Below are 17,476 nucleotides of genomic sequence, written 5' to 3' on the forward strand. Positions count from 1 at the left end.
TGTTGTTGCAGCGTCCCGGGGTCACGCAATCGCCTTTTGTGACCTTCCGACAAGCCAGATTTCGCTTTAGCGACCGTCTTGCTAACCGAACCATGGCGGCGATTCTCTTTAAACAACCAGGGCAAGAAAAGTCGCAAAACGGGGGAAAATTCACTTAACGACTGTCCCGTTTAGTAACCAAAACTCTGGGCTCCAATTGTGGCCGTTAAAAGTCGAGCACTATATCAATTTTCTTCAATAAATAAATAAACCTGGTCCTTTGCCATGAATGGCTTTCATGGCCTTGAATTGGTAAAGGTAAAGGTTCCCCTTGCACATATGAGCTAGTCGTTCCCGACTCTAGGGGGCAGTGCACATCTCTGTTTCAAAGCCGAAGAGCCAGCGCTGTCCGAAGGCGTCTCCGTGGTCATGTGGCCGGCATGACTCAACACCAAAGGCGCACGGAACGCTGTGACCTTCCCACCAAAGGTGGTCCCTATTTTTCTACTTGCATTTTTTACCTGCTTTCGAACCGCTAGGTTGGCAGAAGCTGGGACAAGGAATGGGAGCTCACCCCGTTACGCAGCGCCAGGGATTCGAACCGCTGAACTGCCGACCTTTCGATCGACAAGCTCAGCGTCTTAGCCACTTTAAAAGAAATCACTTTAAAAGAAAGGGAAAAAAAGAATATTGTGCAAAGTTTTATATCAGAATTCATATCCGAGCGACGGGTGGTGAAGCCCATCCGAGGGCGCCCTCTGCAGCAAGAACCAAGACATGACACTTCAAACACAATTTTTTTTTTTTTTTTTGAGTTTCAAACTTCAGCCCAGTGGCGAATTCTGTCTACTGGTGGTTTAATTATACAAAACACTAAAATCACAATATAAAAATATCGACACAAAATCGTATTAGAGCTGTCGAGGAGCGCCTACTTAAAGTAGTACTTCAGCACCGAAAAAAAAAAAAAATCAAACAAACAAAACGAACAAAAAAACCCCCCAAACGGAACGGGGAAAAAAAAAAAAAAAAAAAAGATCTGAATGAGAACCGAACCGAAAAAAAACAAACAGCAGTTTAGCGGAAGGGCCGGTATATACAAGATAACTTCCAAAAATCGTAAAATGCTTATTTATAATGAAATCTATACAAAAGCGATAAAAACTTCCTATGTACAGTTTTTGTGTGGATATGCACACACATTCTCTCGCTCTCCCTCTCACATAAACACACATTCACACACACACCTGTATAAAAGCGGTGTCTTCATTATTTAAGAGTTGTTTTTGTTTTGTTTTTTTCCTTGTTTTCTTTTTAATCTGGACTTCTGAGTCACGGTAAAACGCCCAATGTTATTTCCTGTGCAAACTAAAACTATTCGTTCGAAGAAAAAGGATCCCTTTAAATACAGTCCAAACAAAATTATTAAAAAGGCCAAAATGTACATTTTTTTAAAGTCTCCCGCAAGAATCGTATGAAAAATTGTGTGGTTGTTTTTCTTTTTTCTTTTCTTTTTTTAAAAAAATGCCTTTAAAGGATAGAGTCCGAATCTTTACGCTCTCACCCGAATTCTAATCTCCAACGTCCGATGTCCTCCAACGTTAGACCAATTCTCGTTTCACAGCTTAAATATGAAAAGGTATGGAACAGGTCCTGGCCCTGTTACACAGACCAGGAATGGGAAATTGAAATATTCTAGATAAATAAAAAGCAGGTTTAATACGGGGCTTTGTGAAAAGTTTCCTCTGTGGTTCATAAAAAGAGTTAAAAAAAAAAAAAAACCTGTGAAAATGAAGGGAAGAGAAGCATCGAGTGTGGCATCCAAAATTTGAGATTTTGGGGACCGTGTGTTTTTTTTAAAAGGCTAATATTTTGAAATTGATTTCCGTTTTATTTTGAAGGATGATATTTTGAAATCGACTTCCGTTTTCTTTTAAAGGATAATATTTTGAGATTTACTTCGAAACAAAAAAAATGAGAAGCAGCATCTTTCTCTGCTTCTCCCCCCCTGCATGTCTCAACGCTCCCTGCGATCGGTTTTAAGAGAAACAAGCTAGACCTTTAAAACAAAATAACCTCTTTGTGAGGAAAATGCGTTCACCGGCAAACTCCGGTTTGTGCCTTCGGGAGAGAATAAAAGGTTAGTTTGGTGGCTGTTCTTGTTTTTTTTTTTAAAAAACACCACAATATTTCAATAGAAAATCCAGAATGTCGTAGCAAACGAAACTTCAATATACCATAATGGGAAAAAATAATAATAATAATAATATAATAATAAAAAATCACTGCGTGTCCTTTTTGCTTTCTTGCCTTCAATGAAAATACATTCTACTGTCGTCGGGTTGCCCCAGACCGGACGTGAGGCCTCGCTCGCCCCAAACCGTTTTGTAAAATCCTGGTCTCGCCAATACTGTCGCCGGGAACAAGGCTGGATGTCAGCGTGTTTGAAGACCTCGGATAGACAAAAGTGCTTCTTACAACATAAGAGCTTTCCGGGATACCAACAGCCAGACAAGGCCTTTGGCGGTAGCCTTAAAGTGCATCGCAGCCTCCGAAACGCGCTAGGTCTGTTCCGAACACTGCATCGGGCTGGGCTCCGTCCCGTCTTCGTTGCTGCTGTCCATGTCCTGTTCCATGACGGTGTCTTCCTCGTCAAGACGTTGACTGGTGAAGTTGTTCATCTCCAGAAGACCGCTAGGCTCGACCACCACGTTGGAAGTGGAATGGCAGGCCACCGAATACTGCGGGATTGTCTGGAAAGAGGGACGAAAATACGTTAGGAAGCCTTGGGGCAAAAGAACACTTTAGAACCGTGATGGCGAACCTATGGCACGCGTGCCACAGGTGGCACGCGGAGCCATATTAGTGGGCACGCCAGCTCAGCTCTGGGGCGCATGCGCGCGCCGGCCAGCTGATTTTCGGGCCTTCTGGGCCCACCAGAAGTAGGGAAACAGGCTGTTTCCTGCCTCTGGAGGGCCTGGGGGCGGGGTGGGGAAGGCCTGTTTTTCTTTATTACCTGGCTCCAGATCCTCTCTGTGTATCTGGGAACGGCGAAAACAGCCTTTCCCACTCCCTTGGAGGCCCTACGGAGGCTGAAAGGGCCCATTTCCCCACTCCCGGTGAGACAGGAAGTGACATTTTTTCCTGTCCCCAGCCTCCAGAGACTCCTAGAGAGGCTCCTACAGACTCCTAGAGAGGTTCTGGAGGCTGGGGACAGCAAAAAATGTCACTTCCTGTCCCACCGGGAGTTGGGAAATGGGCCCTTTCAGCCTCCGTAGGGCCACCAAGGGAGTGGGAAAGGATGTTTTCGCCGTTCCCAGATACACAGAGAGGATCTGGAACCAGGTAAGAAAGAAAAACGGGCCTACCAGGCCATCATGTACCACGAGCGGTGGGGGAGGGGGTTGCGCACACATGCACGTGGGCACGTGCGCGCGCGACCCTCCCCCGCCCCCCCTTTCCTGGCACGCGATGGCAAAAAGGTTAGCCATCACTGCTCTAGAATAAGGGAACTGGCGGCAAAACTGTACAATGAAGCCTCCTGCACCAACCTGTAAGCCAAAACGGGACATAGGGGGTGGGGCGCATGCACGGGGTCGCTCACATTGCATTTTGGGGGTTCGTGCATGCGTGCGTGCATTCATGCATGCGCTTTGGGCACTCGGCACCAAAAAGGTTAACCATCACTGGTCTAGTGGTTAAGGCATTGGGCTAGAAAGCAAGGGACCATCGGTTCTACTCCTATCATAGCCATGAAGGTCAGCTGTGTGACTCTGGGCCAATCACCAGGAGACTGAGGGTTCTAATCCCACCTGCTGGGTGACCTTGGCCCAATCACGAGGAGACGGCAAGTTATAGCCCTCCTTAGCCACGAAAGCCAGCTAGGTGACTTTGGATAAGTCCGTTTCTCTCAGCCCAACCCACCACACAGAGTTGGGAAAAAACTGGAGGAGGGAAGAATGTTGGCTACGTTCATTACCTTGAGGTATTTCTAAAAATAATACAGGCGGGATATACATCAAATAAATTCAAATTAAAAATAAAAATAAAAAAATCGAATAAAATAAATAAAGTAATAAAATAAACTATAAAATAAATAAAGTAATAAAATACCCTGTTTCCCCAAAAATAAGACCTGACGGAAAAATAAATCTTAGCATGATTTTTCAGGATGCTCCTAATATAAGCCCTACCCTCAAAATAAGCCCCAGTTAAGACTTACAGCCAGATGGATGCATTTAGTACCGTATTTTCCCCAAAATAAGACCTAACCAGAAAATAAGCCCTAATGCGTCTTTTGGAGCAAAAATTAATATAAGACCCGGTCTTATTTTGTGTTGTGACTCCGACCCCCGAGCCCGTCTTATTGGAGGGAGAAGACTCCGAAAGTGAAGGAGAGGAGTTGGCAAGGCCTCCCTCTCCAGGACCCTCCTCTCTGGCAATGCCTCAGGTGTCTCCCAAAGGAGAAGAGATAGGCCAGGAGCCACGCATCTCCGAGCAGCTGCAGTTAGACAGGAGATAAGTCTTGGCTGGATCCACGCCAGCGTCGGAGAGACAGGCGCACGTAGCAGAAAAGGAGGTGTGCCAGAGATTAAGCTGAGTCACTGGACCACACCCCACAGGGGATAAAAGGGGGTGTGGTGGCCATTGATGCTTTGTGACGGACAAAACTGAACAACTAGCAAGTCATACTGCGTTTCTGGAACTTCGTTATCTGCCTTCCTTGGATTTATTATGGACTGGACTTGACAATTCTTTGGCTTTGTGAATTTATTTTGGTTTATCTGACGGAGGAGGAACACCTCCCTCTGTGAGTAAAGTTTTGGCAAGCAGCTACTGGGTTGCTGCCAATTCTGTTATCGAAGGAAATGATTGTCTGCAAGTTTATTTTAACTCCTGGCTGACTGTTTGTATGCGTGTGTGAGACGGGGACAGAACATTTTGGGGGAAACACAGTAAACTATAAAATAAAATAAAGTAATAAAATATAAATAATGAAATGAAATGAAATGAAATGAAATAAAATAAAATAAAATAAAATAAAATAGTAAAAGAAATTAAAATCAAAATAAAATAACAAAACAAAACAAAAACCAATAGATCGGCTGAACACTCGGGAGCCAAAGGGTTCCTGCCTTACCTGGATCAGGATTTCAGCCGCCAGTTCCTCGGCTTTGGGGGCAGAGACGTTCTGGATACGGATGAATTGGCTGGCGGTGGGGGGAGCCGGGGGGTTCAGCTTCCTCTCCTGGAGAGGCAGCCCTGTGCCAGGAGGGCTTGAATTCGAGTCCAAGATTTTCACCTGCTGCAAGACGGAAGCTGTTCCCATTGTGGGTGCCCCTCCCGGGCCTGCCTTCAGCACGGAGGTGGGAGTCAACTCTACCTCACCCGGAGGATGGGCAGGGGGGCAGGTCTTGCGTGCAGCATCGCCTCCGGCGCTGGGCTCAATCTGAGCCTCCATCATGGACATCTTCAAAATGTCCGCCACCGCCGTCTTGGCGGCCAGCTGGCCGGGAAACAGGGTCGGGAGGGGAGGGGTCACCTTGGAGACCGTGGGGGGCTGATGTCCTTCGAAGGTGATCTTTGTAACAGAGGATCCTTGGGTGATGATGGGCTGGTGCACCTGAAAATCAAAGGTAGATGGCACACTGTTACAGACGGGATAAATTCACACATCAGAGGTAGTCCTCGAGATACGACCGTCGTGGAGCCTGCTGGGTTGTGACGGTCGCAAAACGTTTTTCGTGACGATTGCCAAGTGCAAAATGCCACGGCTGTTAAGTGTTTCATGCTTTTTGCTGCGGTTATGAGAATGGCCACAGTCACAATCAGGAGGCTGTGAGTTTGATCCTAGGTAGAGGCAGATATTTCTCTCTCTGGGCACGATGAGATTATATCTGCTGAATATAACTCCGCATTGGCGACAGGAAAGGCATCTGGCCAGTAAACACTCAGCTCCATTCGGTTGCCCAGCCTCCACCGTGCAAGGGATTATGGGGTCATTAAAAGACGATGATGATAAGAATGCCACCGTCATTAAGTGAGTGAGGAGGTCGTCAGTGCGAACCCATGAAGTGTCTGGCGTGTGTACGCACATTTTGTGTGTGGTACAACTATACACACATTATACACACATTTTCTCTTCTATCTTTTTAGGTTGGACCCAGGCTCCATTACTTGTAGATAGATCAGGGGTGAAATGCTCCCGGTTCGGACCGAATCGCCCGATCCGGTAGCGATGGCGGCGGGTGGTTCGGAGAACCGGTAGCAAAAATCCCTGCGTCCCCCTCCCACCATGCCCAGCTGAGCCGCACGATCATCAGAGGCTTTTTTTTTTTTTTTTTACTTTTAAAAGCATTTTTTCTACAGCCTCTTCCGACGAAAAAATGCTTTTAAAAGTAAAAAAAAAGAGCCTCTGATGATCCCGCGGCTCAGCTGGGATCGTCAGAGGCTTTTCAAAGCATTTTTTTCTGCAACCTCTTAGCCAAAGAGGTGGTAAAAAAAATGCTTTGAAAAGCCTCTCTGACGATCCCAGCTGAGTTGCCTGATCGGCACAGAGGCTTTTCAAAGCATTAGAAAAAATGCTTTGAAAAGTTTAAAAAAAAAAAAAGTTGGCCACGCCCACCGTCACATTACTCCCACCACCACCAAGCCACGCCCACAGAACCGGTAGTAACACATTTTACATTTCACCCCTGAGATAGATGACTTGTAGATAAGTAAACTACAGATAGTCCTCGAATCCCAACCACAATTGAGCCCAACATTTATGTTGCTAAATGAGACAGCTGTTAAAGTGAATTTTGCCCCATGTCGCGACCTTTCTTGCCACGGGTGTTGAACGAATCGCTGCGGCGGCTGTTGAATGAGCAAAACGGTTGTTAAGAGCGTCTGGCTTCCCCCGTTGACTTTGCTGGTCAGAAGGTCGCAAAAGAGGATGGCGTGACCTCCTGGGACACCGCGACCGTCATAAACTATGACGTCATAGTTTAGCTGAAAACCCGAAATGGAACTGTTGGGGGAACAGACTGAATAAAGCTCTCGACACCAACCCAGTCCAGTCCCGCCCGGACTATTGCAACGCTCTCTACATGGGGCTCCCCTTGAGGAGCACCCGGAGGCTCCAACTGGTCCAGAATGCGGCCGCGCGGGTGGTTATGGGAGCGTCATGGCGCTCCCGTGTAACACCTCTCCTGCGCGAGCTGCACTGGTTCCCGGTGGTCCTCCAGGTGCGATTCAAGGTATTGGTTACCACCTTCAGAGCGCTCCATGGCTTAGGACCCGGGTATTTACAAGACCGCCTGCTGCTACCAATAGTCTCCCACTGGCCAATTCGCTCCCACAGAGAGATGCTCCTCCGGGTGCCGTCGGCCAAGCAATGTCACCAATGCCTGGTGGCTCAGCAGACTGATAGCATTGTGATTAACACCAATTACTGTAAGTTCAAATCTCACCAGGCTCAAGGTTGACTCAGCCTTCCATCCTTTCTAAGGTAGGTGAAATGAGGACCCGGTTTGTGGAGGCAATAAGCTGACTTTGTATAAATATACAAAAGGATGAAGGCTATTGCTTAACGCACTGTAAGCCACCCTGAGTCTCCGGAGAAGGGAAGCATATAAATCAAATTTTAAAAAAATGTCAGCTGGCGACCCCCAGGGGGAGAGCCTTCTCTGTGGGGGCTCCTGCCCTCTGGAACGAATTGCCCCCCCGAGATGCGGAGGATTCCCAACTTACGTACCTTCCGCCGGGCCCTCAAGACACTTTTATTTCAACAAGCCGGGCTGGCCTAATTTTAATTTTTAATTGCAAATTCTTAATTTGAAATGTCTAAATTGGGTAGCTTTATTTTAATTGGATATGGGCCAAACTATTTTAATATTTTAAAATTGTTTTTAAATTTTATATTTGTCTGTTTTATGTTGGCTGTGTACCACCCTGAGTCCCTTTGAGAGAAGGGCGGTATATAAATTATTATTATTATTATTATTATTATTATTATTATTATTATTATTATTATTATTATTATTATTATTATTATTCATATTTATATACCGCCCTACTCCCGGAGGACTCAGGGCGGTGAACAGCCAAGATAAAAATACAAATAACATACAAAAGTTAAAAGCTATTAAAAATAGATTAAATAATTTGGGCTCAAAAACAAATTTAAAAACATCCAATTTATGTAAAACATTTAAAACCCAATTTAAAAGGGAGAGTTAGGCCAGACCAGCCTATTTTTTTTTTAAATAAATTAAATTAGTTATTTAATTAGTTATTTATTAATTAATAAATTAAACATCAAGACCCTGATGTTCCAACAGGCGGGGCTAAACATATGAACCTGTGAATGATTTTTTAAAATGTGATCTAATTCTGGGTTTTATTTAATTGACCAAACTAAGTAATAATTTTAATTAGCAATTTTATGATGTTTGTGTGTCTATATTTTTCTCGACTGTACACCGCCTTGAGTCCTACGGGAGAAAGGCGGTATAGAAATATAATAAATAAATAAATAAATAAATAAATAAAATTAATAAATAAATAATAAATAAACAAACCCTGACGTGGGGGGTGAGGTGAGGGCAGCTCACTTCCAAATAAACCGAGGTGGGATTTGAGTGGCAGGTCACAGCCCTGGGGTGGACCCACATTTCCCCCCCTGCCCCTCCCCGTCCTCTGGCGGGTCTCACCTGGCTTGTGGGCTGCTTCTCGGGCGCGGCAGGGAGCTGCAGCTGGCTCTGGGGCTGGACGTAGATCTTCTGCGCCGTGGGGGCCTGCTGAAGTTTGGGCAGCTGCTGCGTGGTTTTGACCGCCAGCACCTGAAGCACAGTCTGTTGGGGTTGGGCGACCAAAGTGGGCAGCTGCCTCTCGCGGGTGACGGAGGGGACGCCCGCCTGCTGCGAGTCCAGCTTGCCGGCGCCCGGATCGTGCTGGAGGGGAGCGAGTTTCTGGTGTCGGATGGAGAGTTGGGGCAGCTGGGGCAGCTTGGCGGCCAGCTGCTCTGTCTGGAGGTGGATGGTCTGCTTCTGCTTGGCTTGGAAGCATTGCAAGGTCTTGACCTGAAGCTGGGTTTGTTCCAGTTGGGCTTGGCTCAGCTTCTGCTGCTTCTGCACCTGGGTCAGAGCCGACCGGTAGAAGAGCCCCGTCTGGGGGTCCAGGGTGTCTTCTACTTCCCCTTCTTCGGTGCCCAGCTGCTCGCTGTGTTTGGTGAAAGCCGTGTGACTGCTCAGGGCCTGGAAGGCAGGAGAGAGAAGATACGGATCAAAAGAAGGGTTCGAACCATCCTGGGGTCCTCCGAATCTACTCAATTACCATCCATTAACCAGCATGCCCTACAACAGTGATGGCTAACCTTTTTGCCATCGTGTGCCAAAAGGGGGGGGGAGTACGGAGGGGGGGGTCGCACCCATGCGTGCCCACACCCATAATTCAGTGCACCCCGCTCCCCCCATACATGCACGCGTGACACTCCTGCGCTCCTCCCGCTTTTGGCATGTGATGGGCCCAGGAGGCCTGGTTTTTGCCCTCCCCAGGCTCCAGAGGCTTACTTGGAGCCTGGGGAGGGCGAAAACAGCCTTCCCCATCTCCCCGGAGGCCCTCCGGAAGCCAGAAATGGCCCGTTTGCTGACTTCCAGTGGAACTGCAAGGCCCATTCTTCGCTCTCCCCAGCCTCCAGAGCCTTTCTAGGAGCCTGGGGAGGACGAAAATGCCCTTCCCCATCCCCCTTGAGGCCCTCCAGAGGCCGGAAATAGCCTTCCGGTGGGCCCGGAAGGCCCGAAAATCAGCTGAGCAGCACGCACATGCGTGCCGGAGCTGAGTTAGGGCAACGCTTGCGTGCCCACCAATATGGCTCTGCGTATAGGATTTCCATCATGGCCCTACAACCTCACTGATGAGGCTAACGGATAGATGTAATCAAAAAGTTTGGTGGAGAATCCCTTGGCCCAACATGATCTAACGGGTCCTTGATGCTCTCTGACCTTGGTTGCTTTCTTGGAGACGTTTCATTACCAAACTAGGTAACCTCATCAGTGCTGAAAGGAGGTGGGGTTTGCTCTTTGCTTTTAGAAAGAGCCAGCATGGTCTTACTCCACTCAGTATCAAGGATGCAGCTGTAGTGTGTTCTGCACCAGCTCCGGATTTCCGAGGATATTCACACACACCAACGATCCTTATCAAATTTATTAAGTAGCAAGAATAAACAAGACGGGCAAAGGTTGGCAACCAGCCCAGAAAACAAGATACGATAAGACACTCACTCTCCAAAATGCTCTGTAATAATTACACGTTGTTTCCAGCAAGAAATTACTAACTGCTTGCGACTTAAATAGGCTAAGGGAGTGGCCAATTATCCTCAAGCCCTACTCTTGAGTAGACCTCCTCCTCCTGAGTAGCCACTCCTGCCTTTTGGCACCCTGCATGCTCGAGCATTGAGGAGAGGCTCCTCCACTTCGCTCTCTCCACTGGAAGGAGCCTCTGGAGGTTCTGAAGGCCCTGGCTGAGTCTCTGCCTCTGGCATCACATCCTCTTCAGCCTCCTCGCTGTCCGACGCGAGCGCTGGCTATGCAGGCTGCTGGCGCGACCCCACACCAGCCTCCTCTTCATCGGGATCAGCCACGATCCACGCAGGCCGCTGGTGGGCCACAACATAGAGCTGGTCAACAGTATTAAGTATCTGGGGGTGCAATTAACTAACAATCTGAACTGATCTCTCCACACGTCATCCTCAGTGAAGCGTGCAAACCAGCGTCTGCGTTTCCTGCGTCAGATGAGGAGAGCACATTTTTTTCCTTCTATCCTGGCCACTTTTTTACAGAGGCACGATTGAGAGAGTTTTAACAAACTGCATTCCCTGTTTGGTTTGGTGGCCGCAGCGCCTCAGATAGAAAGTCCCTACAGAGAGTGGTGAGGACAGCGGAGATTATAGGAAGCTCGCTTCCCGTTATTCAGGATGCTGCATATAAGCGCTATGTGCTTAGAGCTCAAAGCCTTGTTAGAGACCCGCACACACACCCACTTCATGGTCTGTTTCTGTCGCTCCCCTCTGGGAGGAGGTTTTGAAGTATTTCTAGCAGATTCTGTAAAGGCTTTGTTCCCTATGCCGTCCGTCTGGTAAATTCGCAAGATTAGTTTTTCTTGCCATGTACATGGATACATCCAGACTAGACTACGTTGTTTCGCTGTGTCATATAATATATGTGGGTATATGCTTGCTTGCTTGTTTGTTTGTTTGTTTATTTATTTGTGACTCTTTGAGAGTTGTATGCAACAACATTTCATTTTAATGTACGTCAATTAGTGTACATTCACAGTGACATTAAAGTTAAGTCTAAGTCTTTGGTTTATATGCAGGTAGCTTGCTTATAGAGGATTAAACCCCAGTCCCTTCTAGCTCTGGTGATGTTACTTAGTTTGGTAATGAAGAGAGCAAACCCCCATCTCCTTCTAGCACTGATGATATCACTTAGTTTGGTAATGAAATGCCTGCAAGGAAAAAATCAACCCCACACGGTAATGCCCCAGACACTTGTACACAAGTGTCTCAGAGCTGCTGATCCAGTTCGACAGAGGAATTATTGAGTCTGTCATCTGCACCTCCATAACTGTCTGGTTTGGTTCTGCAACCCAACAAGACAGACACAGACTTCGGAGGATAATTAGAATTGCAGAAAAAACCTACCTTCCATGGAGGACCTGTATACTGCACGAGTCAAAAAGAGGGCTGTGAAAATATCTACAGACCCCTCACATCCTAGACATAAACTGTTTTGACTCCTGCCCTCAAAACTACGCTATAGAGCACTGCACACCAGAACAACTAGACACAAGGAGTTTTTTCCCGAACGCCATCACTCTGCTAAACAAATAATTCCCTCAACACTGTCAAACTAATTACCAAGTCTGCACTACTATTAATCTTCTCATCCTTCCTATCACCCATCTCCTCTCACTTATGACTGTATGACTGTAACCTTGTTGCTGGTATCCTTAAGATTTATATTGACTGTTTCCCTATGACTATCATTAAGTGTTGTACCTTATGATTCTTGACGAATGTCTCTTTTCTTTTATGTACACTGAGAGCGTATGCACCAAAGACAAATTCCTTGTGTGTCCAATCACACTTGGCCAATAAAGAATTAGTTCCTGTTCCTGTTCCTGTTCCTGTTCCTGTTCCTGTTCCTGTTCCTATTCTATTCTATTCTATTCTATTCTATTCTATTCTATTCTATTCTATTCTATTCTATTCTGCCGGCAAGTCTGTCAACCTTCATGCCCACCTGCTGCATGATGTGCGTGATGGCGCCGGCAGAAGAGGTGGGGATGGATTTCACCACGACCGAGGTTTGCGTCGCTGTCTGGGATTGGGCCACGTGTTGAAGCAATGTCCGGTGGGGCTCGGAGGATGGCTGGTGGGACTGGGACCGGTGGCTCACTGGAAGAAGAAGGAGAAGAGAATGGAAGGCACTCAGAGGTCACTCATTTAAGGAACACCATCAAGCAGAGTTTCTCAACCTTGATCGCTTGAAGATGGGAGGACTTCAACTCCCAGAATTCCCCAGACAGCATGGTGAGAGACAGCATTCTGGGAGATGAAGTCCATCCATGTTCAAGCGATCAAGGTTGAGAAACATTGCTAAGTAGATACCTGCATGAAGAGGCATGCAACAGATGTTCAAGAGAGGGAATAATAAAAGAAAGGAAGGGGATGGGACAGAAAACCATCTGAAGTGCCTCTGATTGCATCTGCCAACAGGGTTAGCCTTATTACAGAAGTAAGACGGTATAAAATTCTTTATGAGAGCAGCTTTGATGTCGTGATTAAGGGACATTAACCTGGCTCTCTTATAGTTCTGGGCCAATTTCAAGCCATGTTACCCATCTTGGCAAAGAGAGGCGAAAAGTGATTGCAACTTTCTGGTCTCCTCTATCATAAAGTTCTCCCAAATGACAGTAGCAACTGTTAGGAGCAACAGACAATACTGTCACTGAGGTCCTTCAGACAATGCATGAGTGAGTCTGCCTCCCAGAGTTGCCAGTATCAGCATTTTTGCCTTGCCAACCCAACCCAACCCAATCCAACTCAACCCAACTCAACCAACCCAACCCCTGCCAAGCCAATGTAACTCAACCCAATTCAATCCAAAACAACCCAGCCCAACTCAACCAAACCAAACCAATTCAAGCCAAGCCAACTCAACTCAACCCAACCCAACTCAACCCAACCTAATTCAATCTAACCCAACCCAATCCAACTCAACCCAACCTAATTAAATCCAACCCAATCCTATCCAACTCAATCCCAACCAATTCAAGCCAAGCCAAGCCAAGGTAACTCAACCAGCCCAACTCAACCTGATTTAAGCCAAGCCAAGCCAATTTAACTCAACTAACCCAACCCAACCCAATTCAATCCAACCCAACAACTTATCTCAACCCAACCCAACTTCACTCAACCCAACCCAGTCCAGCCTAACTCAATCCAACCCAACCCCCCCATCCTCTCTTAGTCCTTCTTGCCTGTACCATAACAATAAAATATCTAACCAATGTGGTTCTGAAGATACTCCTCTGAATGCGAAGGAACACAGTGAAGCCTTCCAGAGTCTGCAGATTGACAAAAGGATTAGAATTAAGAGAGGAAGCAAGTGGTGCAGCTCACCAGCAGCTATTTCCAAACCAGGTGTCCTTCTGGGCTGGAGAGCACTGCAACCTGACTCAGGGACACTCTCTCTCTCTCTCTTCCCCCCCCTCTCTTTCTCTCTCGGCTCCCTTTCTCTCTCTCTCCCTTTTTCTCTCTTTCTCCCTCTCCCTCCCTCTCCCTCTTCCTCCCCCCTCTCTTTCTCTCTCGGCTCCCTTTCTCTCTCTCTCCCTTTTTCTCTCTTTCTCCCTCTCCCTCTCTCTCCCTCTTCCTCCCCCCTCTCTTTCTCTCTCGGCTCCCTTTCTCTCTCTCTCCCTTTTTCTCTCTCTCTTCCTCCCCCTGTCTTTCTCTCTCAGCTCCCTTTCTCTCTCTCCCCCTTTTTCTCTCTTTCTCTCTCTCCCTCTTTCTCTCGCTCTTCCTCCCCCTATCTATCTATCTATCTATCTATCTATCTATCTATCTATCTATCAATCATAAAAAAAAATCACCAATTCTGTAATACTCTCAAAGTTTGCTAAGAGATATATGAAAAACCGGACTTAGAGTGAAATGTACCACCATATTTATGGTACACCTCCACATTATTTTCCATACAGTTTATTTTCTTTAAGGAAGGTGCTATCAGACCGCCTTCTGACGGTTTGGTAGTCGGTCTGCTAGTCAAAAACCTTTGGATCTGACAGCAGATCAAATAGGAAAAAAAAAATATCTATCTGTCCTTAAAATGGCAAAGGGGACCTTCAGAAACCTTTATTCTGTTTGGAACGCCTTCTCAACCCCGTCTCAAACCTCTGAAATTCTGATACCGGGTGCCAAATGGTAAATAGATCCAGGTGAGTAGATCTCCTTCTTTCCTCTTTGCATGCAGACAGACCACTTGAAAACCACCTGGCCGGGGGGGTGGGGGGAGGGGGTCTTCTCGCGCGCCCGTCTCCTGCAGGGACTCACCAGTGGTGATGTATTCTGCCACAAGCTCTGACTCAACCACGGCAATTGATGGACTTTCGGGAGAATGCTGCTTCTCCTGGGTCATCTGGATCGGGACGGCCATTTGGCTGAGGTCGATGGTGGCCTGCCGAGGCTTCGTTTCCAACTTCTCTTTGACTGTTGGGGCAAAAACGAAGGCGGTGAAGTAACAGGCCTGGGGGTGGAGGTGGGGGTATTGTTTGATTGTCTACAGGAGTTGTCCCCAAGGTATGTTCCACAAAGTCAAGATGGCGGCCACGACGCCATCTAAAACACGGGCCGCGTGCAGATTGTACTGTTGTGATCCGCCGTCTTGGAGGTTTTTTTTGGGGGGGGGAACACCACACCCTAAGGACACGCCTGTCTTATTTTGTTTCAAGGATTCTTCAAATCACCAGGCTGGAAGAAGTCCTCCAACCCTGTGCACAGTCACTCACGCCCTCGTCACCTCTCGCCTTGACTACTGCAATGCTCTCTACATGGGGCTCCCCTTGAGGGGCACCCGGAGGCTCCAGCTGGTCCAGAACGCAGCAGCGCGGGTAGTGATGGGAGCAGCATGGCGCTCCCATGTAACACCGCTCCTGCGCGAGCTGCACTGGCTCCCGGTGGTCTTCCGGGTGCGCTTCAAGGTGTTGGTTATCACCTTTAAAGCGCTCCATGGCATCGGGCCTAGCTATCTTCGAGACCGCCTGCTGCTACCGATGACCTCCCATCGTCCCGCGCGCTCCCACAGAGAGGGCCTCCTCGGGGTGCCATCAGCCAATCAATGCAGGCTGGTGACCCCCAGGGGGAGGGCCTTCTCTGTGGGGGCACCTACCCTCTGGAATCAGCTCCCCCCAGAGATAAGGAGAATCCAAGACCTCGGTGCCTTCCGCCGTGCCCTTAAAACCCACTTTTTCCAGCAAGCCGGGCTGGCTTAAGAAGAAATTTTTTAAAATTTTTAAATGTTTAATTGGTTTGTGGTTTTTTAAATTTTGGGCCAAATTTATATAGATTTTAATTGTTTTTAATATTTGTATTTCATGTTTTTAATTCTGGCTGTGCACCGCCCTGAGTCCTCAGGGAGAAGGGCGGTATATAAATGGAAAAATAAAATAAATAAATAAAAATAACCCAACTGGGCGGCCAACGATCAGTTCAGAAAACCCATCGGATGATTCCCTGATAAGTTTGGGGCACCGGGAATATAAGACTAGCCCTGTTGTAGATCCTCTTAGTCCAGTCTTGGGTTTCTAGTGGCCAACTTGATGCTTCTACCCTGTTTCCCCGAAAATAAGACCCGACTGGAAAATAAGCCTTAGCGTGATTTTTCAGGATGCTCATAATATAAGCCCTACCCCAGGGGTGAAATCCAGCAGGTTCTGACAGGTTCTGGAGAACCGGTAGCGGAAATTTTGAGTAGTTCGGAGAACCGGCAAATACCACCTCTGGCTGGTATCAGAGTGGGGTGGGAGTGGAGATTTTACAATATCCTTCCCCCAGGAGTGGGGAGGGAATGGGGATTTTGCAGTATCCTTCCCCTGCCACACCCATATATATATGTCTTTTTCTTTTTCGTAGGCTTTTATGTGCATATTCTTTCTAGCCAGGTTTTACCTACGTAAGCTAAGATGTTCTACAGCCCTGGTTCTGTGAATGAGATTTCACAGAACCAGGGCTGTAGAACATCTTAGCTTACGTAGGTAAAACCTGGCTAGAAAGAATATGCATTAATTGGATTTATATGCCGCCCTTCTCCGGAGACTCAGGGCAGCTTACAATGCGTTAAGCAATAGCCTTCATACTTTTGTATATTTTTTACAAAGCCAGCTTATTGCCCCCACAAACTGGGTCCTCAATTTACCTACCTTAGAAAGGATGGAAGGCTGAGTCGACCTTGAGCCTGGGGAGATTCAAACTTACTAATTGCAGACAGCTGGAGTTAAATTACAATGCATTAGTCTGCTGAGCTATCCACGCTCCTATATTTCCTCCAAAATAAGACCTAACCGGAAAATAAACTATAATGCGTCTTTTGGAGCAAAAATTAATATAGACCCAGTCTTATTTTGGGGGAAACCCAGTAGGTTACCCAAAAGTGGAAGGTTGGAGATATCTCCTTGTCCTGCCATTGTTCTCATGCAACTGGTTAACTTGAAGGCATCTGCCCAACCTTCTAGAGTTTAACATTGAAGCTCACTGGCTCGCCAGAAATCCTAACAAGAAAATAATGGGAAGTGGCATTGCGAATCCAACCAGGTCCGCCTGAAAACTTCCGGCTCTTAGAAATAACACAAATTCCAAAGAGTTTCCGCAAGACAACTGGGGGGAAACTTGAGTGTTTTTTGCAGATATTCACCTGTCGTCTGCTGGAGCTCCAACAAGGCTTTAATGGTCGACGTCGCCGACTGAGCTTCGCCAGAGACATCTTGATAGATGATGGTGGGGCTGGAATCCACAGAGATTTCGTGTTCTGACCAATCTTGGCTCCGGGAAGCAATGACGTGGACCACGGGCTGGGAATCTGAGACAAAAGGAAGAGATGGATCAACCTAAGTCGACTTCTCTCTTCACGAGAAGGTCCTTTATGGTGTCTCCACAGCCATGTCCTCCAGTTATACTTATGGCTGGCCATGCTTCATGTTAACATATGGACATGGGAGGAAGCCAAATTTGTTATCAAGGATGCTAGTCCAGCAGAGATTCTGTTCTGTTCTGCCCTGCTCGTCTTCTCACTCCATTCCATTCCATTCCATTCCATTCCATCTCTTCTCTCCTCTCCTCTCCTCTCCTCTCCTCTCTCCTCTCCTCTTCTCCTCTCCCTCTCCTCTTCTCCTCTCTTCTCTTCTCCCTCTTCTCTTCTCTCTTCTCTTCTCTTCTCCTCTCTTCTCTTCTCCTCCTCTC

General features: G+C 47.1%; 1 protein-coding gene across 2 annotated transcripts in view; it reads right to left on the reverse strand.

The window, feature by feature from the left end:
* Positions 1-666: 666 nt before the first annotated feature.
* The window catches only part of EMSY (EMSY transcriptional repressor, BRCA2 interacting), a 54,576-nt gene continuing 37,766 nt past the window's right edge, over positions 667-17,476 (reverse strand). For both annotated transcript variants that reach the window (XM_060685560.2, XM_060685561.2), the window contains exons 16-22: positions 16,932-17,096; positions 14,576-14,731; positions 13,534-13,593; positions 12,267-12,421; positions 8,676-9,218; positions 5,120-5,602; positions 667-2,732 (exon numbers count right to left, since the gene is read on the reverse strand). In XM_060685560.2, the coding sequence (XP_060541543.2) occupies positions 2,541-2,732; positions 5,120-5,602; positions 8,676-9,218; positions 12,267-12,421; positions 13,534-13,593; positions 14,576-14,731; positions 16,932-17,096 (1,754 nt within the window). In that variant the 3' untranslated portion in view covers positions 667-2,540. The remainder of the gene's footprint in view (positions 2,733-5,119; positions 5,603-8,675; positions 9,219-12,266; positions 12,422-13,533; positions 13,594-14,575; positions 14,732-16,931; positions 17,097-17,476) is intronic.

The sequence above is a fragment of the Pantherophis guttatus genome, chromosome 5, assembly GCF_059756535.1.
Source record: "Pantherophis guttatus breed Tessera chromosome 5, ASM5975653v1, whole genome shotgun sequence".
Lineage (NCBI taxonomy): Eukaryota > Metazoa > Chordata > Lepidosauria > Squamata > Colubridae > Pantherophis > Pantherophis guttatus.